The sequence below is a fragment of the Vidua macroura genome, chromosome 14 (genome assembly GCF_024509145.1).
Source record: "Vidua macroura isolate BioBank_ID:100142 chromosome 14, ASM2450914v1, whole genome shotgun sequence".
NCBI lineage: Eukaryota > Metazoa > Chordata > Aves > Passeriformes > Viduidae > Vidua > Vidua macroura.
Genome location: NC_071584.1, coordinates 14,679,058 through 14,699,380, shown reverse-complemented (window position 1 = coordinate 14,699,380; position 20,323 = coordinate 14,679,058). Strand labels below are relative to the sequence as shown.

Below are 20,323 nucleotides of genomic sequence, written 5' to 3'. Positions count from 1 at the left end.
CTGCAGCATTTTCTATTACAGCACAGCATCAATCAAGTCTGTGAGTCCTTGCCCCAGGGGACATCCCCTGAGGAAGATGAGAAAGAAAAAATTATATAGCTGGGAGTGTAATGGAAGGATGCTACAGCACTGGTCAGTCTTGTGGGCTGAAGTTAAACATCTTCTTACATCAAATGATACCACAGAAGTCAGATTTTACTCACAGTGGTGCCCTGCATAACACGTATGTGCATCCCACAGGCAAATCCTGAGCAGTTACGTGCTGTGCAAGCAGCCTCTCGCGAGTGCCTCATCCTGGGAAGTTGAGCAGGAAGCTGAGCAGCAAACTGTGCCTCTTCTGCCCAGCTTTGAGGAGGCTCTCTGTTCCCAAGTCTCACGAGCACCCCTGGCTCCTGGCGTGCAGCAGCAGCTGAGTTTGGTGCCCACAGGAGCTGTGCCCCAGACTGACGCCCTGTCCCCAGGCACGTCCACCCTCGGGGCTGTGTCTCACCGAGAGATGCAATGGCACTGCCACTGTGCTCTGGGGGAGGGCTGTGATACACCCTGGATATGCACAAAAACAGCTGCTAAGAGTGAGATAGGCTTTCAAAATTCCCAAAGAGCTTCTGATTGTCTTCAGCTGCAGGGCTAGAGGAATGAGTCAGGATGGGAAGACACCACAGAGCTGCATGCCATGAAGACATGTAAAATATGATCTCGAGATTCCTGTCAGTGTTAATGGAAAAATTAACATTCTCCTATCACTGGTAAGGGTCAGCCCTTCTGAACTAAAAGACAAACAGAGAAGAGGGAACTAACTACAAACTTCCCACCAGAGCAGAGCAAACCATGTGGGTTTACACACTGGTCTCAGGGTTTCTCTGTTCACAATAAACTTGCAGAAAGGAGGAGCATTGTCCCCCATTTTCACCAAGTCTTGCTCAAATAACAGCTGAGCCCCAGCCTTCCCACAGCAGCAGATACAAAAACATTTAAAATCCAATGCATTTTACAAAACAAACGAGGCCACCACCAGCACTCTGCTCCAGCACCAGTCTCCCACTGGTTTATCAGCCCATTTGCCATCAGGAGTTACAGCTGCAGATTGCTGAGGTTTAACTCTACATTCAAAGTTATTTCTCTGGCACAGCAGCCTTTTAGCAAAACTTTCCTCCCCATTTACCAGGTGTACCCCCACAAGCCCTGGCAGCACACCCACTTTACCTGTGTGCCTGTGGAAAGCCATGGTCAGCAGCCCAAAGTCAGCAGCAGCCCCTCAGGTAATGGAGTTCACAGGCTGATAAGGAGCTGCCCCATTTGATAACATACATTTAAATGGAGGCTATTAATATGGACAGGACTCCTACCAGATGTCCACTCCCCTTCCCCAGAGATCTCAACCTTAATCCCCCTTGGAAATTCTTACCATTTTAGGTGATCTGAGGGAGAAGAATAGGATCCTGAGACCTCTAGGTCTCTGCAGGCAACAGTCAAATACCTGCCCAGCTACTCAGCACCCAAATTAGTCCCAAAGGCAGAATGAACTCATGAACTTGACCCCATGCTGGTACTATTTGGCCTTGGCTTTAGAGTGAGATTGTGTCTCGTAACAGTCCTGAGCTAAATTACAGACCCAACATGAATGCTGCTCTGCCATGGCTGAAGAGACGAGGTGATCACAGCCCTGTGGGGGCCGGGGGGCTGCAGCCCCAGTAGCCAGCAAGGAGCTGTCTTCTGGCCCAGAAAGGATGTGGCTGTACCCCAGGGGACTCAGCTGACAGCCCACAGAAACACCAGCACATACATCCATGGATGGGTTGGACTTGCTGTCAACATGGAGGTCACGCTGAAGTTTCACTGCCAGTAAAACTGTAAAAACTGCCATTTCTGGTCCTTCCCCAGCTTTTCCCTTAAGGAAGCTCACAGCATTAACTGCTCAAAGGGAGCAAATCCCTGAAGAGCAGCACTTAGAAAGATGGGTGTCATTATAGGGGGCTTCTCTAGCATCTAGCGTGGCTTTAGAGGCACTGGCTCATGCCTCTGTCCTCTTGACTCAGGTTCCAAAGCTCTCAGGAAGATCCCAGCTCCATGGCTCTAGCCAACCTGTTTCCACCCAAGTCACAGCAAGGGGAGGGAGCTGTGGCTCGGGGTCACTCCTGTGGGGTCCCCCAGGCTGCAGCAGCTCCGCAGCCCCGCACTCACCCTGGGTTATGCAACTGCCGGGGACGCTCAGGGCCGGGGGCCAGGGACGCCCAGCTGCTAATCCTGCCTCCCACTGACGCACTGCACGGCCGTGGGAAAGTCACTGAACCTCCCTGACAGCCACTGGGAAGAGCCAATGTTTATCATTCCTTCCAGGGAGCCCATCGTGGTACTGTCTGGCCTCTGAAGAGCCAGAACCCTGCTACAGCCAGGAACATCTTTGCTTCCCAAGAGCTCCCCAGCCACACACACGTGCACGGTCTCCAGCCTCAGCACTGGCCTTGGTGAGCCCCTGAGCCTTCACACCCATCTTAGCCCCTCAGGTAGCACGTGCACAGGCCCAGCATCTCACCAGCATGCTGACATCTCCAAGTTTCCAACATGGCCTGGAAAAGGCCACTCTTGACAGCACGCCATTCCAAAGAGCACAGCATGGATCCACTGGTGCAGCAGATTGAGCCTGGGAAACGTGCTAAAATACTAATGCACTGAAACACTTTGGCGAGGAAAAAACCAATGTTATTCTGCCCCAGCTCATCTATAAACTCCAGCAAATTGTTTGCATAATTCAGATGGCAACAGGAACCCTAACAACTGGTATTTTCCTGTTCTAATCTTGCTGTGCGCAGTGTAATATTTACAGACATGAGTTCATTTTTGGCAATGCACGTAGTGTTTGCACCATTAACCATTCTCATTCCTTTCTAGCTCCCTACACGAAGCTCTGGCACCCTCCCACCCAGCTGTCATTTCCTGCCTTCCCCAGAATGCCCAGGTATTTCCATCAGAAGCCTTGGCTCCCATCCTGGCTGATGGAGCAGAGTCTCTGTGCGGTGCCAGCGGCTGCCACACCCCGAGCAGAGGTGGCTGCAACCAGCAGCAGTTTGGCAGCTGCTGAGGGCTGAGGAGAGCAGGGATGGACACTTGGATGTCATTTCATGTGCACAAACACACGTGTGTCCACAGCACCACAACAGGCTTGGGCTGGAGGAGAGAGGAGAGGGAAAGAGCTTGGCCAAGAAACAGGAGGGAGACCCAGACGTGTGGATGCCTATGGAGCTCCTGGCACAGCTTAGTCTGCAAAGCCCCTGCTGATCCCCCAGAGCAGACTTAATTAAAGGCCATTTTGTTTGAATCTCTGGCCTTCTGGTCCAGCAGCAGGAATGGAACAACCTTACTGCTGCTCTTGGTTTCTTGCCTGGCTTTAGCCAGATAACTTTGGACAATTCCCCTTTCCTTCCCAAGACTCTCCTCATGCACACAAGCCCAGGTGATTAAACACAGCCGTGGTGCAGGTGTAGCACAAGTGCCAAGGAGAGACACCAATGCCCCATGAAACGTGTCAAGGAGCAGACACCTCCAGGAAAGAGAGGGCGCCCCAGAATGGAGCTGTGCCAGCCCTGCCTGAGCCCTCCTCTGTGCCCCAGGCACCCACAGGTCCCAGAGGAAAGAGTGCTACAAATACACCAGGGAGTGCACAGCAGGCTTGGGATGTCATGTTTTTAACATTAAACCTGTCCTGTAGGTTTGCCAGGGAGCTGCCCTGGACACACTGATCCCACCCAACGGGTCTGACTGCAGAGCAGCATGGCTGGGGCATAGTGTCATCCACTCGGATAAACAAATGATTCACGTTGTGATTTCCAGAGTATTTTCCTGCCCTAAGAATCCTGCCAGAAAAGGTCTGGGTCTCTCAGCTTGCTCACACATCCTGCTGTCATTCAACAGGCAGAAACTCCTAAAGAGAGCTGCTCTAAGCCAGGCATTGATGAACTATTAGTCACCATCATCAAAGAAAGCAGCAGTAAATACCAGCAGCAGAGCACCTGTGCACCTCCTAAAGTAATGCTGTGCCTCCTGCTTCCATACATGCTGCTGGCAATGCACAGTGCACCTGCACAGAAGAGCACACTGCCATTCACCAGGGTCCCCAGAAAATGAGAGTCCCACAGTGCTCCCTACCCTTCCTGTCCTGAGGGCAGATCAATTTCTTTTTTAATTTTATTTTATATGTCTCAGGTTGCATGCATGTGTCTTCCCACAGAAAAGCACTCCTGCCCAACAGATCTCAGCTATAAACTTCCTTGGCTCTTCTGAGGCAGAAATAAAACAGTTTTTAAAGAATAGTTCTTTGTTTTAGTATAAAGACAAAGTTTGCAGGAAGACCACCAATAAGAGAGTTGGGTTTGAGAGAAGAGAGGACACAGATACAGCTCTCTCCAAGGAAAAGATCTTTGCAGCTGTAGCTGATCCATCAGAGAGGCATAAGAGGCAGCAGTCCCCAGTGCCACCGAAATGCTGGACAGGTTTGGCACAAGGACTGGCACTGGGGGCTGATCCAGCTCTCCAAGCACTCAGTATCCAACACGCCTCCAGCTCCCAGCACAGGAGCAGCCCCTGCAGAGCAGTGTTTGCACAACATCCAGACAGGACTGCCAGGACATGATGGCCCCTGCCCCCCAGCCAGAGACCCTCACACCTGAACCAGAATGGGAATTTTCCACCTCGTCCTTTCAAAACTGGACAGCTTCGATGTGGAGTATCCCAAAAAATGCTCTGGAAGTCTCAAATCCAGCTCTGTGCACAAGGCTGTGCCTCAGCACCCCTGAAGCATCCCACAGGCACTCACAGGAACACAAGGCAGAAACAGCTGGGATGTACCCACATCCAGAGCAAAGCCAGCAAGGACATCACTGCAGGGACAGGGGGATGAACACCCCAGGTACCAGGTGAGCCCCTGGTGTTCCCAGGGAACCAGCTCAGAGGAACAGTAGAGAAGGAAGGTGGCAAGACCTGGCAAAGGCAGGATTCTTCCAGGCTGAGCTCCAGCTCACAGCTGGGTCACAGCAGTGAGCTGAGCCTTTCAGTGCCAAGGGAAGTTTTTTGGGTCAGCTCTGAAGGTAGGGGTAGAGGAACTGGGAATAGATTTATAAGGAAGCAGGCCCAGGGTGGGCAACATTCAGGAGCTCAGAGTGTGAGTAGAAACAAAAGGCGGAAAAGAAGACAGGATAAGAAGGGGGGGAAAGGGATAAGGGTGTAGTAATAGGAAGGAATGGTCAAGAGATAACAGAGCTGGAAATAAACCTGTCTGAAAAAATGCAAAACCAGGAAGAGATATAAACCAAGTCCTTTCCCATCTGCCTCCATCCACAGGTTGGACTGTTTCCAGGACTATTCCCATGGCAGCTCCAAATTTATTTCCCTGCTGCCATCTGCTCTGTGGCTCCCCTCCCCACACGCTCCTGACTGGCACTTCTTCCCATCACCTGTTGCTGACATGGCAGACCTCTCACTGCTGCTGGGAGCCAAGTGACACTGGGGCCTGGGGGAAGTGTCTGTGCATAAATCAGAAGCTGCTTTGTAGTCCCAAAGCTTTGTTCAGCTCCTGTTCCCCATTCTGGCTATGACAGTGTGGTGGGATGCAGGCATCAAACAGCCCCATGGCAGCCCCAGGCTCCAGAGAAGACTGGGGAGAGGAAAGGCTGCAGCAGGTGCTGGGCAGAGCTGGTTTTGAATCAACTTCAAAATAAAGTCAGCTTCCTCCTATCCCTCCTCCTCTTTCTTGCATTGCAGATAAGATGCCAAGGCTGCATCTCCCAGCACCAAGGATGTCGAGTGCCTGCTGTAGTCCCAACAGTTAGATTTAGACCTTCAGTGCAAACTGAAAAAGGGACAGCCCCAAAAGGTTGAAGATTTTTTAAAAAAATATCTTAGAAAGACAGATGTCTTAGTCTTTAAATGCACTTGTTTAAACATGAGCTGTGTTTCTCTTCCCAGCTGTCTGCCAAGTCCTTCTGCTGTGAGTGTGCAGGCAGTGGGCTGGGAGGCTCAGCAGGCTGCCCACAGCCTCCTTCATGGACTGCAAGGTGAAGAACAGAGGTGTGAACATGTCCATGAAGGTCATACAACCCTGAGGGGAGACAAAGACTTCCTCTACTCCTCTTGGGAGACAGGGTCACATGTACTGCCAGGACTGGTCTGATTCAGAAACCTCATAAGAGCAGCAGGCTCATAATTGGGCTAAAAATCTTCAAATACTGCATTTACTGCTTCCTCCCCAGCAGCCCTAGAACTGTGTCACCCACAGACCCACCCAGCAGTGCTGTGATGACTCTCAGTCCCTTCTGCCAGGTGATGCATCCTGGGAGGGCCAACCAGCTGCACCCCACCTCAGTTATTCCCCAGCCTATTACCCCAAAGCTTCACACTTAGGGCAGTGGAGCTCCTTAGGGCCATCTTGGTCAACTTTAGATCTTTCTTTGTTCAAGTTTAGTTGCACTCATGGGCAGGGGGAATGCCCAGTGGAGCCAAACATGAGGCAGGTATTTGCCAGGCACAGCTTTCCCCTCGTGGCTTAGCCCTGGCCTCAGAGCTGAGAAAAGTAACTCAAGTCCCTGTCAAATAAATACTACAGTGATCCAGGCAGGCAGCACAGCAGTCTTTCCCAGGACAGACGAGGTGTGAGGAACAGGCACAGCAATATAATCCTGCCATACCCACACAATAAACGCTCATGCCAGGGTTTCACCAAGCAGTGAGTGAGCCATCCCTGAAATAATAGTTCACAGTGTCCATCAGGCTCTCTGCACTTGTAGTAGCTCCCAGTTCCTTCTCACGGGCACAGCAGCTGGCTGGGCAGTGCTCTGCCTCAGTGAGGTTAAACAGCTCACTGTGGAGCTCATGGAAGGAAGTTCAGCTACTGGTTTGCTTCACTGCTTGAAAGCTGGGTCATTCCTTGGAAATCTACCCACTAGGAGTCAGAGATTAGCAGCTACCCAGACATCAGCTACAACACACATGCTCTCCAGCATCCCCTGACACCCTCCTGTGCTCATCCAACAGGACCTGGCAGCCAGGAAAACTCACAAGGTGGGTGCTGCAGGCTCTGCCCAAGCACTTCCTCCAAAGCCTGGGAATGCTTTCCATGTGATGTTTTCTAGCAAAATGCCACATTCCCAGGAAGCTGCTGAGCAGATGGTTCTGCAGCCCTCCATCCTCTGCCCACACAGGACAGGGGCCAAGCCAAATCCCCACACCAGCAGTGCTCTGTGGCACCAAGGAGCCTTGGTATGTCCCCTTACAGATCTTGATTTTCAGGGGAGGAGAAGAAAGGGTTGTTTGTGGACGGACTGTGATTCTGGCAAAACATTCTCTGGAAATTCAGCACATGAGAAACACTGAGGATAGAAAACTTCAGCTTAGGTGGTCAGAGAAGGGCAAAGCAAAAGCCCTCAGAAAAGGGCTGCCTGGCTAAGGGGGAAGACAGGCCACCTCTTTGATGAGGACGTGCCCTTCCAAGCATTGGCATGCCAGTTGGGAAGACTCCCTGGCATCCAGCACACCATCAAAGCACTGCCCAAACTTGGCACAGGCCACAGGGCCATGCCCTCAGCACTGATTTAGAGCTGACAGAGCCAGCACTGGCACATGCTTTAGCAGGAGAAGCAGCCCAATACCCTGGGCAGGACAGTCGCCTCGAGCAAGATGAACACTTGGCTGTCTGCACCCTCAGTTGTTAGCCAGAGCTGGTGGCTGAAAGGACCAGATCACCCCTGTTATGTGGCCATTTTAAAAATAACCGTTCCCAAAGCCCCACAGTGCATAACCCTGTGTCTGTCTCAGCTCCAGGAGCCGAAGGGGATCAGCTTGCAGGGCTGATGGGTATTTTTGGGCACTCTGACTAATTGTCAGGACATATGCTGAGCATTCTTTACAAGGAAAAACAAAGCTGCAAAGTCTCCTCCAGCAAGGCCTAAGGGGCTGGATTAGTCACAAGAGTTATTTTCATAAAACTCTACTTTAGGAAGGTTTGATTTAACTTCCAGCTTCAGATAAGTGCAGTTTAAAATGGAAGAAGAGGTCAACTTCCTGGCACCCCAACACCCACCACAAAGGCCGGGCCACATTGCACAACGAGGGCAGGAGAAGTGGGAACTCTTCACCTTGGAGTGGCTTCAGATTCACAAGTGCTTCTTTGGCACCACATCGAGTATTTTGGCAGTTGTGTCCCTCCTCCTCCCTCCACTCTCAGGAGCAGGAGCTCCCAGCTCCGAGGCTGCAGAGACCTGATGTCCTGCAGCCCAATGTGAAGTGCTCCTCAAAGGGCACATCCCCTGAGAGGAGCAGAGATCAGCCAGCTCTTGCAAGTTTATTCACCATTAAAAAGACTTTGCTCTAAAAGCAACCTGTTTTGAGTGGGATTCTTTGTTGCACTTCCTTGCTGCTTCTGTCACCCACCTGAGCACCTCAGCAGCACTTCAGTCACGTGCCAGCTTAAGGCAGCACTCATCAGTTCACCTTCTCCACACTTACTGAGACAGCAAATAAAGTGCAACATCTCCACAACACCCTGGGACACACAAGCCAGAGCAGCCTGTGCTTCCCCACCACTTTGCCCTCCCATTCCCAGAAGATCTTTGGGATGTTTTAAGCCCATGGACTTGTGCTTTCCCCTTTCCCTGGCACATATCAAACCTTGCTCTTCTCATTCAGCAGACACACTGCACCAGAAGCACACACATCTCAAGATGACAAGAGCTCTCTGAAGTCTCCACCAGTGCTCTCTGAACATTTTCCCCTGAGCTGCAGAGCAATTTCCACTGAGGATAAGTGTTGTCAATTCAATTTCTAATAGCAGCATTAAAATGTATGAGCCATTTATCTGGAGTCAGGGATAATATTTTCAAAGTGCCTGTGTGATACAGGAATGTAAATCTCATTTTCCATAAAGTGATAAGGATCCTGAGTCTCTCTGGAAATATGTCACATCAGAGCTGGGCAAGGACTACACAGGAAAGCTTTACCTGTGGGGTCAGTTAGAAAACACAGGTTCAAATGTTAAAAAAAAAAAAAAGGAGCAAATATCTTTAAATCTTTCATCAGGGTTAGGTTTCAATTTCAGCCAAAACCAGAGTCCCAGCCCAGAATGGTTTTCAGAGCCCTGCCCTGGTTTGTGGTGTCCCAGCTGAGTGTCATTATCTGCAGGATAGAGGCTGTTTTGAAGAGGGAAGCAGGGGAATTCTCCTCCCCAACATACTCCCACTCTAGTTTTTTGGTAACCTAGCAAAATTTGAGTTCCTTGAGTGTCTTGGAAACGTTAAGATCAGTACTTGGTAAGAGACAGCTCAGGCCAAAGGAGGGTGGGGGGGTGAGGTTACTGAAACTGCTACATTTAATACCTTCATTTCCCCCCTCCACCAAGCCAGGGCATTCAGAGCCGAGGGAAGGGCTCTTCTCCTCTGCCATGCTCCTCCAAGTGTCCCACAGCAGCTCTGCATGCTACAGCATTTCCACCAGTGCTGACTCTTGGAGCAATGGGCAAAGTCTGTGAGTGGGTACATTCATTAAACACAAACTTTGGAAAAAGAAAAGTGAGATACTTAAAAGAGTGTTTGATTTTAAACATAGAAATAAACCAATTGGAGCTGGCAAAAGTGCTTTGTGTGCTTGATTAAGCCATCCCCTGCTCTGGGGCTGGATTCAGGCCCAAAAAATTATTTTGTTTTCTTTCTCAAGTAGCAGAGAGACAATAAATTCAGGGACAACGAGCAACAGTCTGCAAAGAGAACCAGCCCTTCTCAACACAATCACTGCAAGCTCTGCAGCTACTGCCCACATTCAGCTATCAGAGGATGGGCTCTATGTGACAGAAAAGCAGTGCTAATCGCACACAAATGCCAGAGAAAACTGTCAAAAAGCTAAACCAGATGTGAAACAGTGGTTTGCTTTCTTTTAAAACCAGTTTGTACAGCTGCATTTCATGAGAGCCCACAAGCACCACGTCCCTCTGGGAACGCTGCAGGACAATGGGGAAAGGGTGAGGTTTCCAAATTATGGAGAGTTTTCCTGCAACAGCAAGGACTCTGCTGTCCCTTTGGTAAAGTTATACCCCTTGAGACAAACTCTCAGCTGTGCTGGAAGGAAGCCTGGTAGGGAGCCTTGCCTTTGTGCCGGGGCTGAGCAAGGTTAGGCTTGGTCCTGGCTCTGCAAAGAACAGCAGCGGGTTTTGTCACCCAGAGACAGCCAAAAGGCAAACACCCCTTGATACGAAGAAGGTGAAACACTGGGGGAGGACACAGGGAAGACCTGCAGGGATGCCTGTCCTGCTCCCAAATGTTAACATCCAGTGCTGCACCCCACAGAGAGGAGGTGACACATCAGACACTGCATGCAAACAATTCACATCAGACAAGCAGTGTCTCATCTCCAAAGAGATACTGAAAACAGAAGATTAAGTGCTCCACGTGGCATTTGTAGGTTTTAAAGTTGTTTAGCATCCTGCCCAGCTCAGCTCTGGGCAGTTTGGGGTGCTGGTGGCTGGGGCACAGGGCTGTGCTATGCAGCAGGGCCACATGGACTCAAGCCCAGCCCCTGGGACAGCCCAGGCACACAGAGCACTGCCCACCTTGCAGCTATAAAAAGTGAACTCCTGTCTGCCTCACCCAGATCCCACTCAGCTGTAAGTCCTCACATGGAAATCACCTTCTTTAAAATGCCAGGCTGCTCCAAGAACCAGGCTTTCCTGAAGCCTCTCCCTGAAGCTGATGGCACAGAGGGCTGCCTGCGATGCTGAGGGGCTTGGCCATGTCACCAAAGCATTTCCCACATGGCTCCAGAAAGGAGTTGGAAAAAATCTACCCACAGCCCTGGAGGGGACTTGCAAGAACATAATTTACCTCTCCCATGATTGTAAAATTATAATAAAAGACTTCCAAAATACCCCTACTGAAACCAATCTCTTTTTATAGATGCAACCTCCATCCCTTGTTTCAGAAAGCTATGAAGTTAATCCAAAAAAAGGATCATGTTTTTTCACCATGTGAGTAGGTTCACAGATCACTTTTCAGGGGCTCAACTTTTGTTTGCATTTGTGCTGTTGATAATTGTTCCCTGTTTTCACTCACTGGTAATTATGTCTTGAAAGATTTGCTGAAATCCGTCAGTGGGCCTCTGGTAAGGGGCTCATGCATTGCTTCATCAAGACAGGTGATGCTCTCACATATTTCTACACAACTTGATGTATTTGATAATTTAGCAATTTAATTTAACAGAGACCACTGCCACAGCTTTGCCAGCCTGTCCCCTGCAGCACCACGGTGCAGAGGGATAGGCAGCACTTCTCCTACAGACAGAGCTTTTCAGTTAGAAGTTGTACTTCTTCAGAAAGAATTGAGTGAGTCCACTGAGTGAAGTGCATATGGAAACATCTCTGTCCCAGCAGAGAAAGCTGCAGGATGATACAGGAGCCCTTCCTGGGCTGCCAAGAGACCGAGTTCAGCACAACCTCCTTATCCTGCCTTTCTCAGGCACAGCTGGCACTGCACAAGAGCCCCCTCCATCATCCCAGAAATGGCATCTCTGCTCCCACAGTGCCCTGGCAGCAGGTGACTCCAAAATTCCAGTCCTGACCTGCTTAAAATGGGGACACTTCAGGGCAAAATAATGCCAGAGTCCAGATTTTCAATCTCCTGCCCCAGGTATACTGCAGAAGAGGGTGAGGTTTTTCCAAGCCCTTGCTCCAGTCCCTGGAGCAGCAGCAGGGAGAGGCTTGGCCTGTCAGTACTCCTGCCTAACCAGCTGCTTAGAACCAACCCTTACCTACAGGTCAAGCATCTCAGTTTCCCCACAATCCTCTCACAGGGAGAAGTTTCCAGGATAGGGGAGATGGCAGAGAAGGCCACCTTTGCAGCACCTGAACCCACACCCAAGGCTCTCCAGCCCACAGTCCCACCAGGAATTTCATTGCCATGCTTCCAGGAATTGTAAAAGCCCAATCTCAGCAGCCAGCTTCACACACCATCCCCTGCACGATCTCATTAAGAAGGCAAAAGCTGTTTGGCAAAACAGCTCACACAGCATCCAAATGTCCGTGGAGCAGCCAGCATTCCTGGCGCTGGCTCCCCTTCCACCCGGCTGCTCCAGGGATGAGCTCATCGCTATTTCAGGTTGAATTTGCACTTGGCAATCTCCCTGGTAACCAAAACAACTGACTCCTCGGTCTATAAGAGATTTGTTGGTTGTTTGGTTCAGTGTCTAGTGGAGCACACAGAGATTTCCTGGTACTGGAGCACGGGCTGGGGGAGAGCAGGGAGGGCAGGGGGTGCTCCCAGCAGTGCTCCAGAGATGGGTGCTGGGAGCCCTGCAGGAGGAAGGGAGAGCTGCCTTCGGGCTCACCCCAGCGCCGTGGGACTGAGGAAAGGAGCTGTGAGGCACAGCTTTCACTCACACACACCACAGGTGAGCCTTTAGGGCAGCCCCCTGCCAGCCCAGACAAGTGTTACAGCCTCTCCAGCACATCAGTCACCACAGGGATGATGTTTGCAATCCTCTACAGCCAAAAATCAGCAAATCTTTCCCCAAACAGGAATGGTGCAAGAAACCCATCCTAACACAGGGGCAGATCCAGAGTCGAAGTTTCCACCTTTGGTTATAAATCATTACAGTGATAATGGTGTAAGAGAGAAGGGAATATTATGGCAAGGGGTGGATGACATGTTTTAGCATCCACCAAAGCAAATCCAGACAGAATTGAACAGATTTGCATCCCCACCGGGTGCCCTTGTGCTGCTGTGAGGTGAACGTGGGCTGCTCTCCAATCCTGATCCCATCCTGGCCCTTTCCAGAGGCAGCACTAAAATAAATTACACATCAAGTGCATTCACCTGGCAGGCTGTGCCCTGGGGAAGCAGGACTGCCTTTCAATGGGCAGAGCAAGGGCAGACAGGAAACTATTTGTGTTGAGTGAAATACATAGCCCTGGGTATTTTTAACGTGAGATGAGACCAGAGAGAGTGAGAGGGAAATCCTTGAACTGGGCTGTTCATTAGTGCCTCTCCACAGTACTGTCAGAAGCAAGATCAGATCAGGACAATGTTTAGACATCTCCGGGGAATTTGTAAGCGGAAGCAAAGCCACTCAGTCTCCAGATTAAGATCTCAAATTACTCAGTCCAGATGAGGACCACACACCTGTGTTCTGGAGGTGCTGTCTGTGTTTGCATTCCCTGAAACCACTGGCTGCCCTGTGGTGAATGCTGTAGCAAAGAGCAGGACACAGTGCCAGGCCCCTGGAATGCTCTTGGGATCCTGACACTGCCACTGTGGGCTCTTGAACTGAGCAGGCATCAGTCAGAAACTCATCAAACTCATCCACTGCATGAAGTAAATCAAGGTAGAAAAATCTCTGTAGCACACAGCAAGAGCACTGTGAGTGCACCCAGCTGTCCCAGGGCAGCAGTTCCCTGGGATGCTGCAGCCCTGGGGATGACACACCTACCAGGAATTTTAAAAAGCTCTTTGCTATCTCCATGCAATGAGATGAGGGGAAAACCAAGAGGCAAGTGAAGTGCAAAAGGCTCAGGAGTCCAAAAATGAGACGATAAGACAGAAGCTGGACAGGGAGGCAAGGCAGTGCCTCAGAAGTGACTAATTCCAAACCTTTGCTCCAGTGTTTATTATAGAAAAGAACAGATAAGAAGGGCTGATGGTAACAACTGCCAGGGGCAGCCAGTCCCAAGGTAAACAAGCAGCAAATGCCTTGGGAGCAGCCTGCCAAGTCCAGATGGTTTCCATATCTTGGGGCATTTCTTTAGAAGAGAGGACCTCATTTTCTCCCACCCCAGCACTGGGGGGGGCTGTATTTAGGGTAGTGTCATAGTTAAGGGAATCTTTGGTCACAGACCACTGGAAGCACATGAAAACTGAATATTCCCATATGAAGGCTCTGAGGAAGAGCTGGGAGCCAACTCCCTGCAGGAAAGCCAACTAACAACCACTGTGGGCTGGACCAGCCGTGGCTTTAGTGTGATGAACCATTTCTATTTTTCTTAGCACAAGAAGAAAGGCATGTCCAGCACTCTGGTTCATATGAGAGAGTTTTGGAGGATTGAGTGGATTTTTTGCTCTGTCCAAGCAAAACAGCAAGAGCAATTCTTGCTCTGCCAGAAGCTCTGAACTCCTCTGCAGCTGAGAGCTGGTGTAACACAAGAGCCCTCACACTCTGGGACAGCTGCTGCAGTGCTGAAGGGACCTTGAAGCAAAATAGGTGGATTATAGATCCCTGCACCAACTGTGCCTCCCTGCAGGAGTCCCTTGGCATATGGAGCACACACAATTCCTTGTGAACAGGAGACTTTTAAACCCATCATTTCAGCAGACAGACACCACTGGAGCCAGCCAGTATTTGATTTGAAGCTCCCTCACATGTCAAAGCATCATAAATCTGTGAGGCAGATTTTAGTCTCCTCTTTTCCACTCTGCTCATGTCCCCTTTCCAGGGGTGGAAGGGGATTAGAAATGAGGAAGCCAAAAAGCTGTGCTGCAGTGATTCTTCCCAGCTGGAATAGTTTTCCCCTGTTCTCCATTAGATGTCTGGGTGACAAGTGTCATTCTGTATTTGACCCCAACAGATCACAAATTCAGCTGTGTCCCACCACCTTCAATCCCTCTCAGTTCTGACCCTTGGCTGCCAGCTCACACCACACACAGCTCTGCAGGAGGGATGCATCCAAACAACACCAATCACTGGGGTCACCTCAAGGGACAGAAAAGAGATGAGGAACATCTGTGGCACAAGTGGGTCTTCTGAAAACATCAGTCCAAAGTCAAAAGGGTTTGAATTTCTTATTTACAAAAATAATGCAACTCTGTAACAGCATCCAAACCAAAATTGTAACTCTGCCTGAAAGTTTCCAGTCAGGCACACAGCAAAATAGCTGCCCTTCCCACCCTGGATTGCAGCTCCAGAACTGCCAGGAACCCTGCCCTGGCTCTCCAACTTCTTCCAGGGAACTCTAGCTCAACCTTTTTTTAAAGAGTGCTTCCAACCCTGTCTATACCATTCCAGCATGGCTATAATGCAATTCTTGCCCTACTTTGATTTTCTCCAAAGCTTTAAATGTAATTTTAGCTCTGTCTTGCCATTGGACACAGACCCTCTTTCCCATCTATTCTGATGGAGATGAAAAAGCTGGAGAAGCAGAAGAGGGAGTGAGCATCCATCCATCCATCCCACAGAAATGCCATGTTCTCCTGCTCTGAGAGGAGGGATTTGCTCTGGCAGCATTTTTTAGCACTACACATGCCTGAATCACCCTGAAAGCATCGAGGGCCAGCTCCTGCCTCAGAGTGTGCTGCAGGGAGGGCATTGAGGGCTTTTCTGTGGCTTTCCAACAGCAGCTCAGAGCACAGCAGAGCCTTTGCAGGAAGTACTCAGAGCAGCAAAATGAGCCATTTCTGGTATGAGAGTTTTGCCTACAGGCCTGGGGAGGTTTCACTGAGAGAAATGCTCATCACACACCAGCTTCAGCCTCTTGGTTGCACTTCATTCGTGCAGAAGCCAGCTGGGGTGATATTCCCAGAGCTGGCTCTGGGCTGCTCAGCTACACAAAGTCCCAGTTAAAGCACTCTGGGGAGAGGAACAAGCTGGGCTATGTCCTGTCTCTGAACCCCAGGGAAGCCCCAGTCCTTTGGTCCTACACTCAGCCAAGTGGCTGCAAACAGGGTTTTTAGTGGACCCAAGGACAAAAGGACCGAAGCCAGGATATATGGCACAGTCCTTCCAAAACCACACTGCAGAAGTGGAAACATGCATTTATCTAAATAGCATTTAATTCTTTAGAGTCACAGAGTCTCAAGAGCCATCTGCTTAAAACTCCTCTCCAAACAGAGTATCTAAGTGAAATATGAGATCTCTTTCTTCCTCCCACACTCCCTCTGCCAAAATCAGACACGAAATGATTGATCTCAGACATTTCTGCTTTGTTACTTTCCATGTCTGCATTTCTATAACAGAGAAGTGAAATAAAAAGAGATCTCAATGAATCAAACTGTAGTATTTTGGCTTACAATGTATTTTTTAATGAAATCACAGGTCAGTTCTGGGAAGGTCTATTGCATAGACATGATTTTCATTATCTTTTCAAGCAAAAGTGAGTCCACCCTACTCAAGGTAAAGAATTGAATCCAAAATCTCAGCTTTGCTACCTTTGCTCTCCTACCAGCAGGGCACAAGGGGACAGTGGCTGGGGACCACGAGGGTGACAGGCAGGCATGGACTGCTTGGCTCAGCTCTCCACACATCTGCATCTCCCTGTGACCCCTGTGCAAGCCTGGCACACCAGAGCCTGCCCATGGCTCTCCAGGGAGCTGCTCTGATTTAGGAGCAATCAAATCAAAACCAATCAAAAGTCTGGGCAAACTTTGCACGTTGTTGGTGGTGAGGCTTTTCTTACTACATTTAATGCCACTGGGACTTCAGGGCTAAGCAGCACCACAAAAAGGGAAATGCTAAACACAGACTTGTGTGATCCTTGTCCCATCAGCAAAGATCAGAGGAATTTTCCACTTAAACTCCCCAATGCTTCCACTGGCTGGTGAATAAACTTAAAAGAACATAATTCACCCAGGCTACTGCTGAGGGGACAGTATTATTCCTGGCTCACATCTGCCTCTCTGCTCCATTTTGTGAGGCCTCACCTGCAGAGCTGCGTGAGCCCTGGGGTCCAGCACAGGATGATGTGCTCTGAGGATGGAGCAGCTCTCCTTTGGAGACAGGCTGGGAGGGCTGGGATTGCTCAGCCTGGAGAAGGGAAGGCTCTGGGAAGGCCTTATTGCAGTTCTGTATTTCAGTACTTCAAGGGAGTTCACAAGGAAGATGAGAACAAACTTTTTTATCAGGGCCTGCTGCAACAGGACAAGGGCAAAGGTTTTCAACTGGAACAGGCTCGATTTAGACTAGATACAAGGAAGGAGATTTTTACACTGTAAAAACCAGTAAAGCACTGGCACAGATTGCCCAGAGAGGTGGTAGATGCCCCATCCCTGGAAGTGTTCAAGGCCAGGCTCTGAGCAACCTGGCCTAGTTGAAGATGTCCCTATGGACTAATTGGCCTTTCAAGGTCCCTTCCAACCAAACAGTTCTGTGATACAAAAGGAAGTAAGTTGCTTCCTGGGGGCAAGGTCAGTTCCTTAAAGCTTTTGTTACATCCTAGTGCAGTGGGTATGGACTGCAAGCCACATTCATGTGATAAGGATTTAGATTACAGATGAAGGGCATCCTCCAGCATCACTCCCCTATCCACAGCCGTGACCTGACTGGGCTCCCCCAGCTGCTTCCTACCATATATCTGGATTTTCCATTCACAGCTCGATGGAAAGGCTGCTTCCGAAATAAAGGCCAGCCAAGACGGGCAGGAGCGTGTTTATTTTCAACAGTTTGAGTACCCTAAACATTGCCTCCTTTTGAACAGCTGCCATTGTTTACATCCAAGCAGAGAATTATACCAGCATACAGGGAGACAAGCCATCGCTCACAGCAGGGAATAACTTCTGTTAGAATCAATTCAAGGGCCCAATCCTAAAAAACTTCCTCAGCCAAAATTCCTCAGTGCACGTCAGAAACCAGCTGTAAAATCCCAGCCCTGAACTCCTTCCTCAGAGCCACAGTCCAGAATCTGAGCAACAGGCTTACTGCTGCACTGAGATCTGGAGGGTTTGGGGTTTTTTGCACTTGTGGTGCCAGCTCTGAAACACCTACCCACATTTTTCTTTTAGGTATTAGTCAAGAAGGAATTTTTACATACTGAGCTCCTTAAGGAAAAATTAGGAACTGGTTTGTATTCAAGAATGCTGTGTTTGGTAAAAAGAAGAAAAGGGTGTTGTCACTGAAGTATGTGGGTGCTTTTATCATTACAAAAGAAAGTTGAAGTTTCAAATCCATATTTGGTTGCTTGATCAGCTATTTGCTTTGTACATCATGGCTTAAGAATTTAATCAGTTTCCTTTCGGAAGTTTTTTTTGTTGTTGTTTTTAAAAAACACTCTTCCTCCTAAAATAGGGTAAAAGGCTATTTGGTAGGTGGATTGTTTTTTATAGTTTTCCCTGTTTCACATGGTAGATTTCAGTGGTTTAAAAAACAGTCACATCCCATTCTCAAACACAGGCTCCTGCTTACACAACATGGACTGGAGCAGAGTCCATGCATTTACTTATCTTTTGACCAATTACTAAAGAAAAGGTTAATGACAGAAACACCCAGCTTGCAAACACATGGGCAAATACAACTTCACTCATGCAAGTGACTTCCCAAATCTATATTGATACAGGGGCGCAGCATTTGTACAAAGCTAAAGGTGTTTGCATTCACATGGGTGCAGCTGTAGGAACTTCTGCAACTGCCTGATTTTCCATAATACAGAAAGAGGAAAGTGTGATAATTATTAGGTAAAAGCTTGCATTCCCATATTCCCCATGTCTGTTACTGCCAGCCTGCTCCCAGGATTGTTCTTCACATCACCTGAGAGCCCACAGAACAGCCTCTGCTTTAGTTATTTCCTCCCCAGCTCTCTTTAAAAGCCTCGGAGAGGCACATCTGATCACCTGCTCAGGAAAGCACGGAGCTGGCATCTCTTACACAACTCAGTACCACTGCAAATGCTCCCTAAGCACCAGTTCAACTTGGAAGCAAAGAGAAAAGTTGTATTTATACCCCAGTGTTCAAAGCAACCACCTTCCAGGAGGCAATATGCATATCAGAAAAAGAGGGTGCAAGAGAAATCAGAAGCAAGAATGTAGATAAATTCCATTTCCAAAACAACCCATAAAACAAGCAGTTTCTGAGGTTAACTCAGCGAACTATGGAGAAATTGCCTGCTGAAGTGTTCCAGAAGTACATTACACACCCACAGGCTTCCCACTCCCCATCCCTGCTCCCACAAACCCTTCTCCGGCAGAGCAGTCACAAGGCAGAGAAAAGACCAACACCAGCCCTGAAATCCAAAGATCTGCGAAGCGTGGGATGCCGAAACGCTCCTGCCCTGCTCGGCGAGACGATGCTCGAGAGGCAGAGAGGGAGGCATGTGCTTACTGCCTGCCGGAGAGCCCGGGAGTGCTGCGGGGCGGCCGCTGCCGGAGGAGAGGAGGGGAGGGATGGACCGAACGCTGCGGGGCGGCCACGGGAGCGCTTTGGTCCCGGGCTGCGCTGGGGTGTCCAGCGGGAGAGACGCGGCTTCCAAACTTATAGCAGGGAGGTGCATGGCAGAAAAAAAAAAAAAAAAAAAAAAAAAAAAAAAGGTCCAACCCAGAGCACCGATTCTGCCCCGGGAGCAGCTGGAGGTGGGGAGCTCCTCCCAGGGTCACTGCACCATCCGTGGGGGGAAAACCCCAACCAGCGATGGCACTTTGCCAGCAGAGATGTTCCGAGCTCCCCACAACAGCACAGCGCTGTCATGGGAACCGTGGGATGCTGCAGGCTGGGAACAGCCCCGCTGCCCCAAAAAGTGCCAGCAGCTGCACTCCCAGACAAGGAAAATGAGGCACAAAGTCTTTGCAGGAGGATGCCTCGCCTGTCCTGTCCAAACAGCCCTCTCTCAATGCTAAAGGCTTTCCTGGAAGCTCAGTTATACATCACCTTTGGGTTCACAGACAGAGTTTGCAGGACACGAAACGGACAGCAGGGATGTATTTCAAGTGAGGAGTCTGCAGGGAAGGAGGGGACCCAACTGAAGAGAGCACAGAAAAAAATGCCAAAAGAGGAGCATCTTCTCCAAAGCAGACATGAAAAAAAGTACTGTCAGGTAGTAATTCATTCCTATTTTAAATAAATCAGCCTGCCTGTGCTGCGCCCCACCAGAAAAATATCACAATGTTCACATTTGTTTTCTTTTCTCCCTTTCTCCATCCCTTGTTCTTTTTCTATTCTTCTGAGTTTATCCCACTTACTTCCATTCTTCTGCTATTGGACACATGGCCCAGCAAGAAACTAAGTTTGTTTTTCAACAAGAGGTGCTTGTGTTGGAGCTCTTGCTCTACAAACAGGCTTTTGTGGTGCCTTGGAGAGCCACCACAGAGCTCCTGACTAATAGCAGGAGAGCTGGTAGGTGTGCTGGACACAGCACCAGTATCCCTGGAAAGCAGATCATTATACTTGGGCCAAGGAATTTCTCTTTGTTAGTAAAACAAAAACATTGTGTAAGAGCAAACACACTCTTTATAAAAACATTCATATTTTCCTGTGTCTCTGTTCATTCAACAGGTAAGTCCCACAGATTCCTCCAGTACTGCATCATCCACATTAGCAACACCCCTAGCAGGGACAAGAACACTGGGCTGCCCTGAGGCTCAAGGCTCAGGCCGCCACCCCTTGC

The 20,323-nt window shown here is 49.4% G+C and overlaps 1 protein-coding gene across 8 annotated transcripts in view; it reads right to left on the bottom strand.

Moving 5' to 3' along the window:
• Nucleotides 1-20,323, bottom strand: part of FHL1 (four and a half LIM domains 1) — a 36,429-nt gene that overhangs the window by 10,033 nt on the left and 6,073 nt on the right. For 2 of the 8 annotated variants that reach the window (XM_053990043.1, XM_053990044.1), the window contains exon 1: nucleotides 1,204-1,284. The exons of 4 other annotated variants lie outside the window; for them this stretch is intronic. In XM_053990043.1, coding sequence (XP_053846018.1) covers nucleotides 1,204-1,225 — 22 coding nt within the window. In that variant the 5' untranslated portion in view covers nucleotides 1,226-1,284. 2 more of the 8 variants (XM_053990045.1, XM_053990049.1) reach the window with 2 other exon arrangements.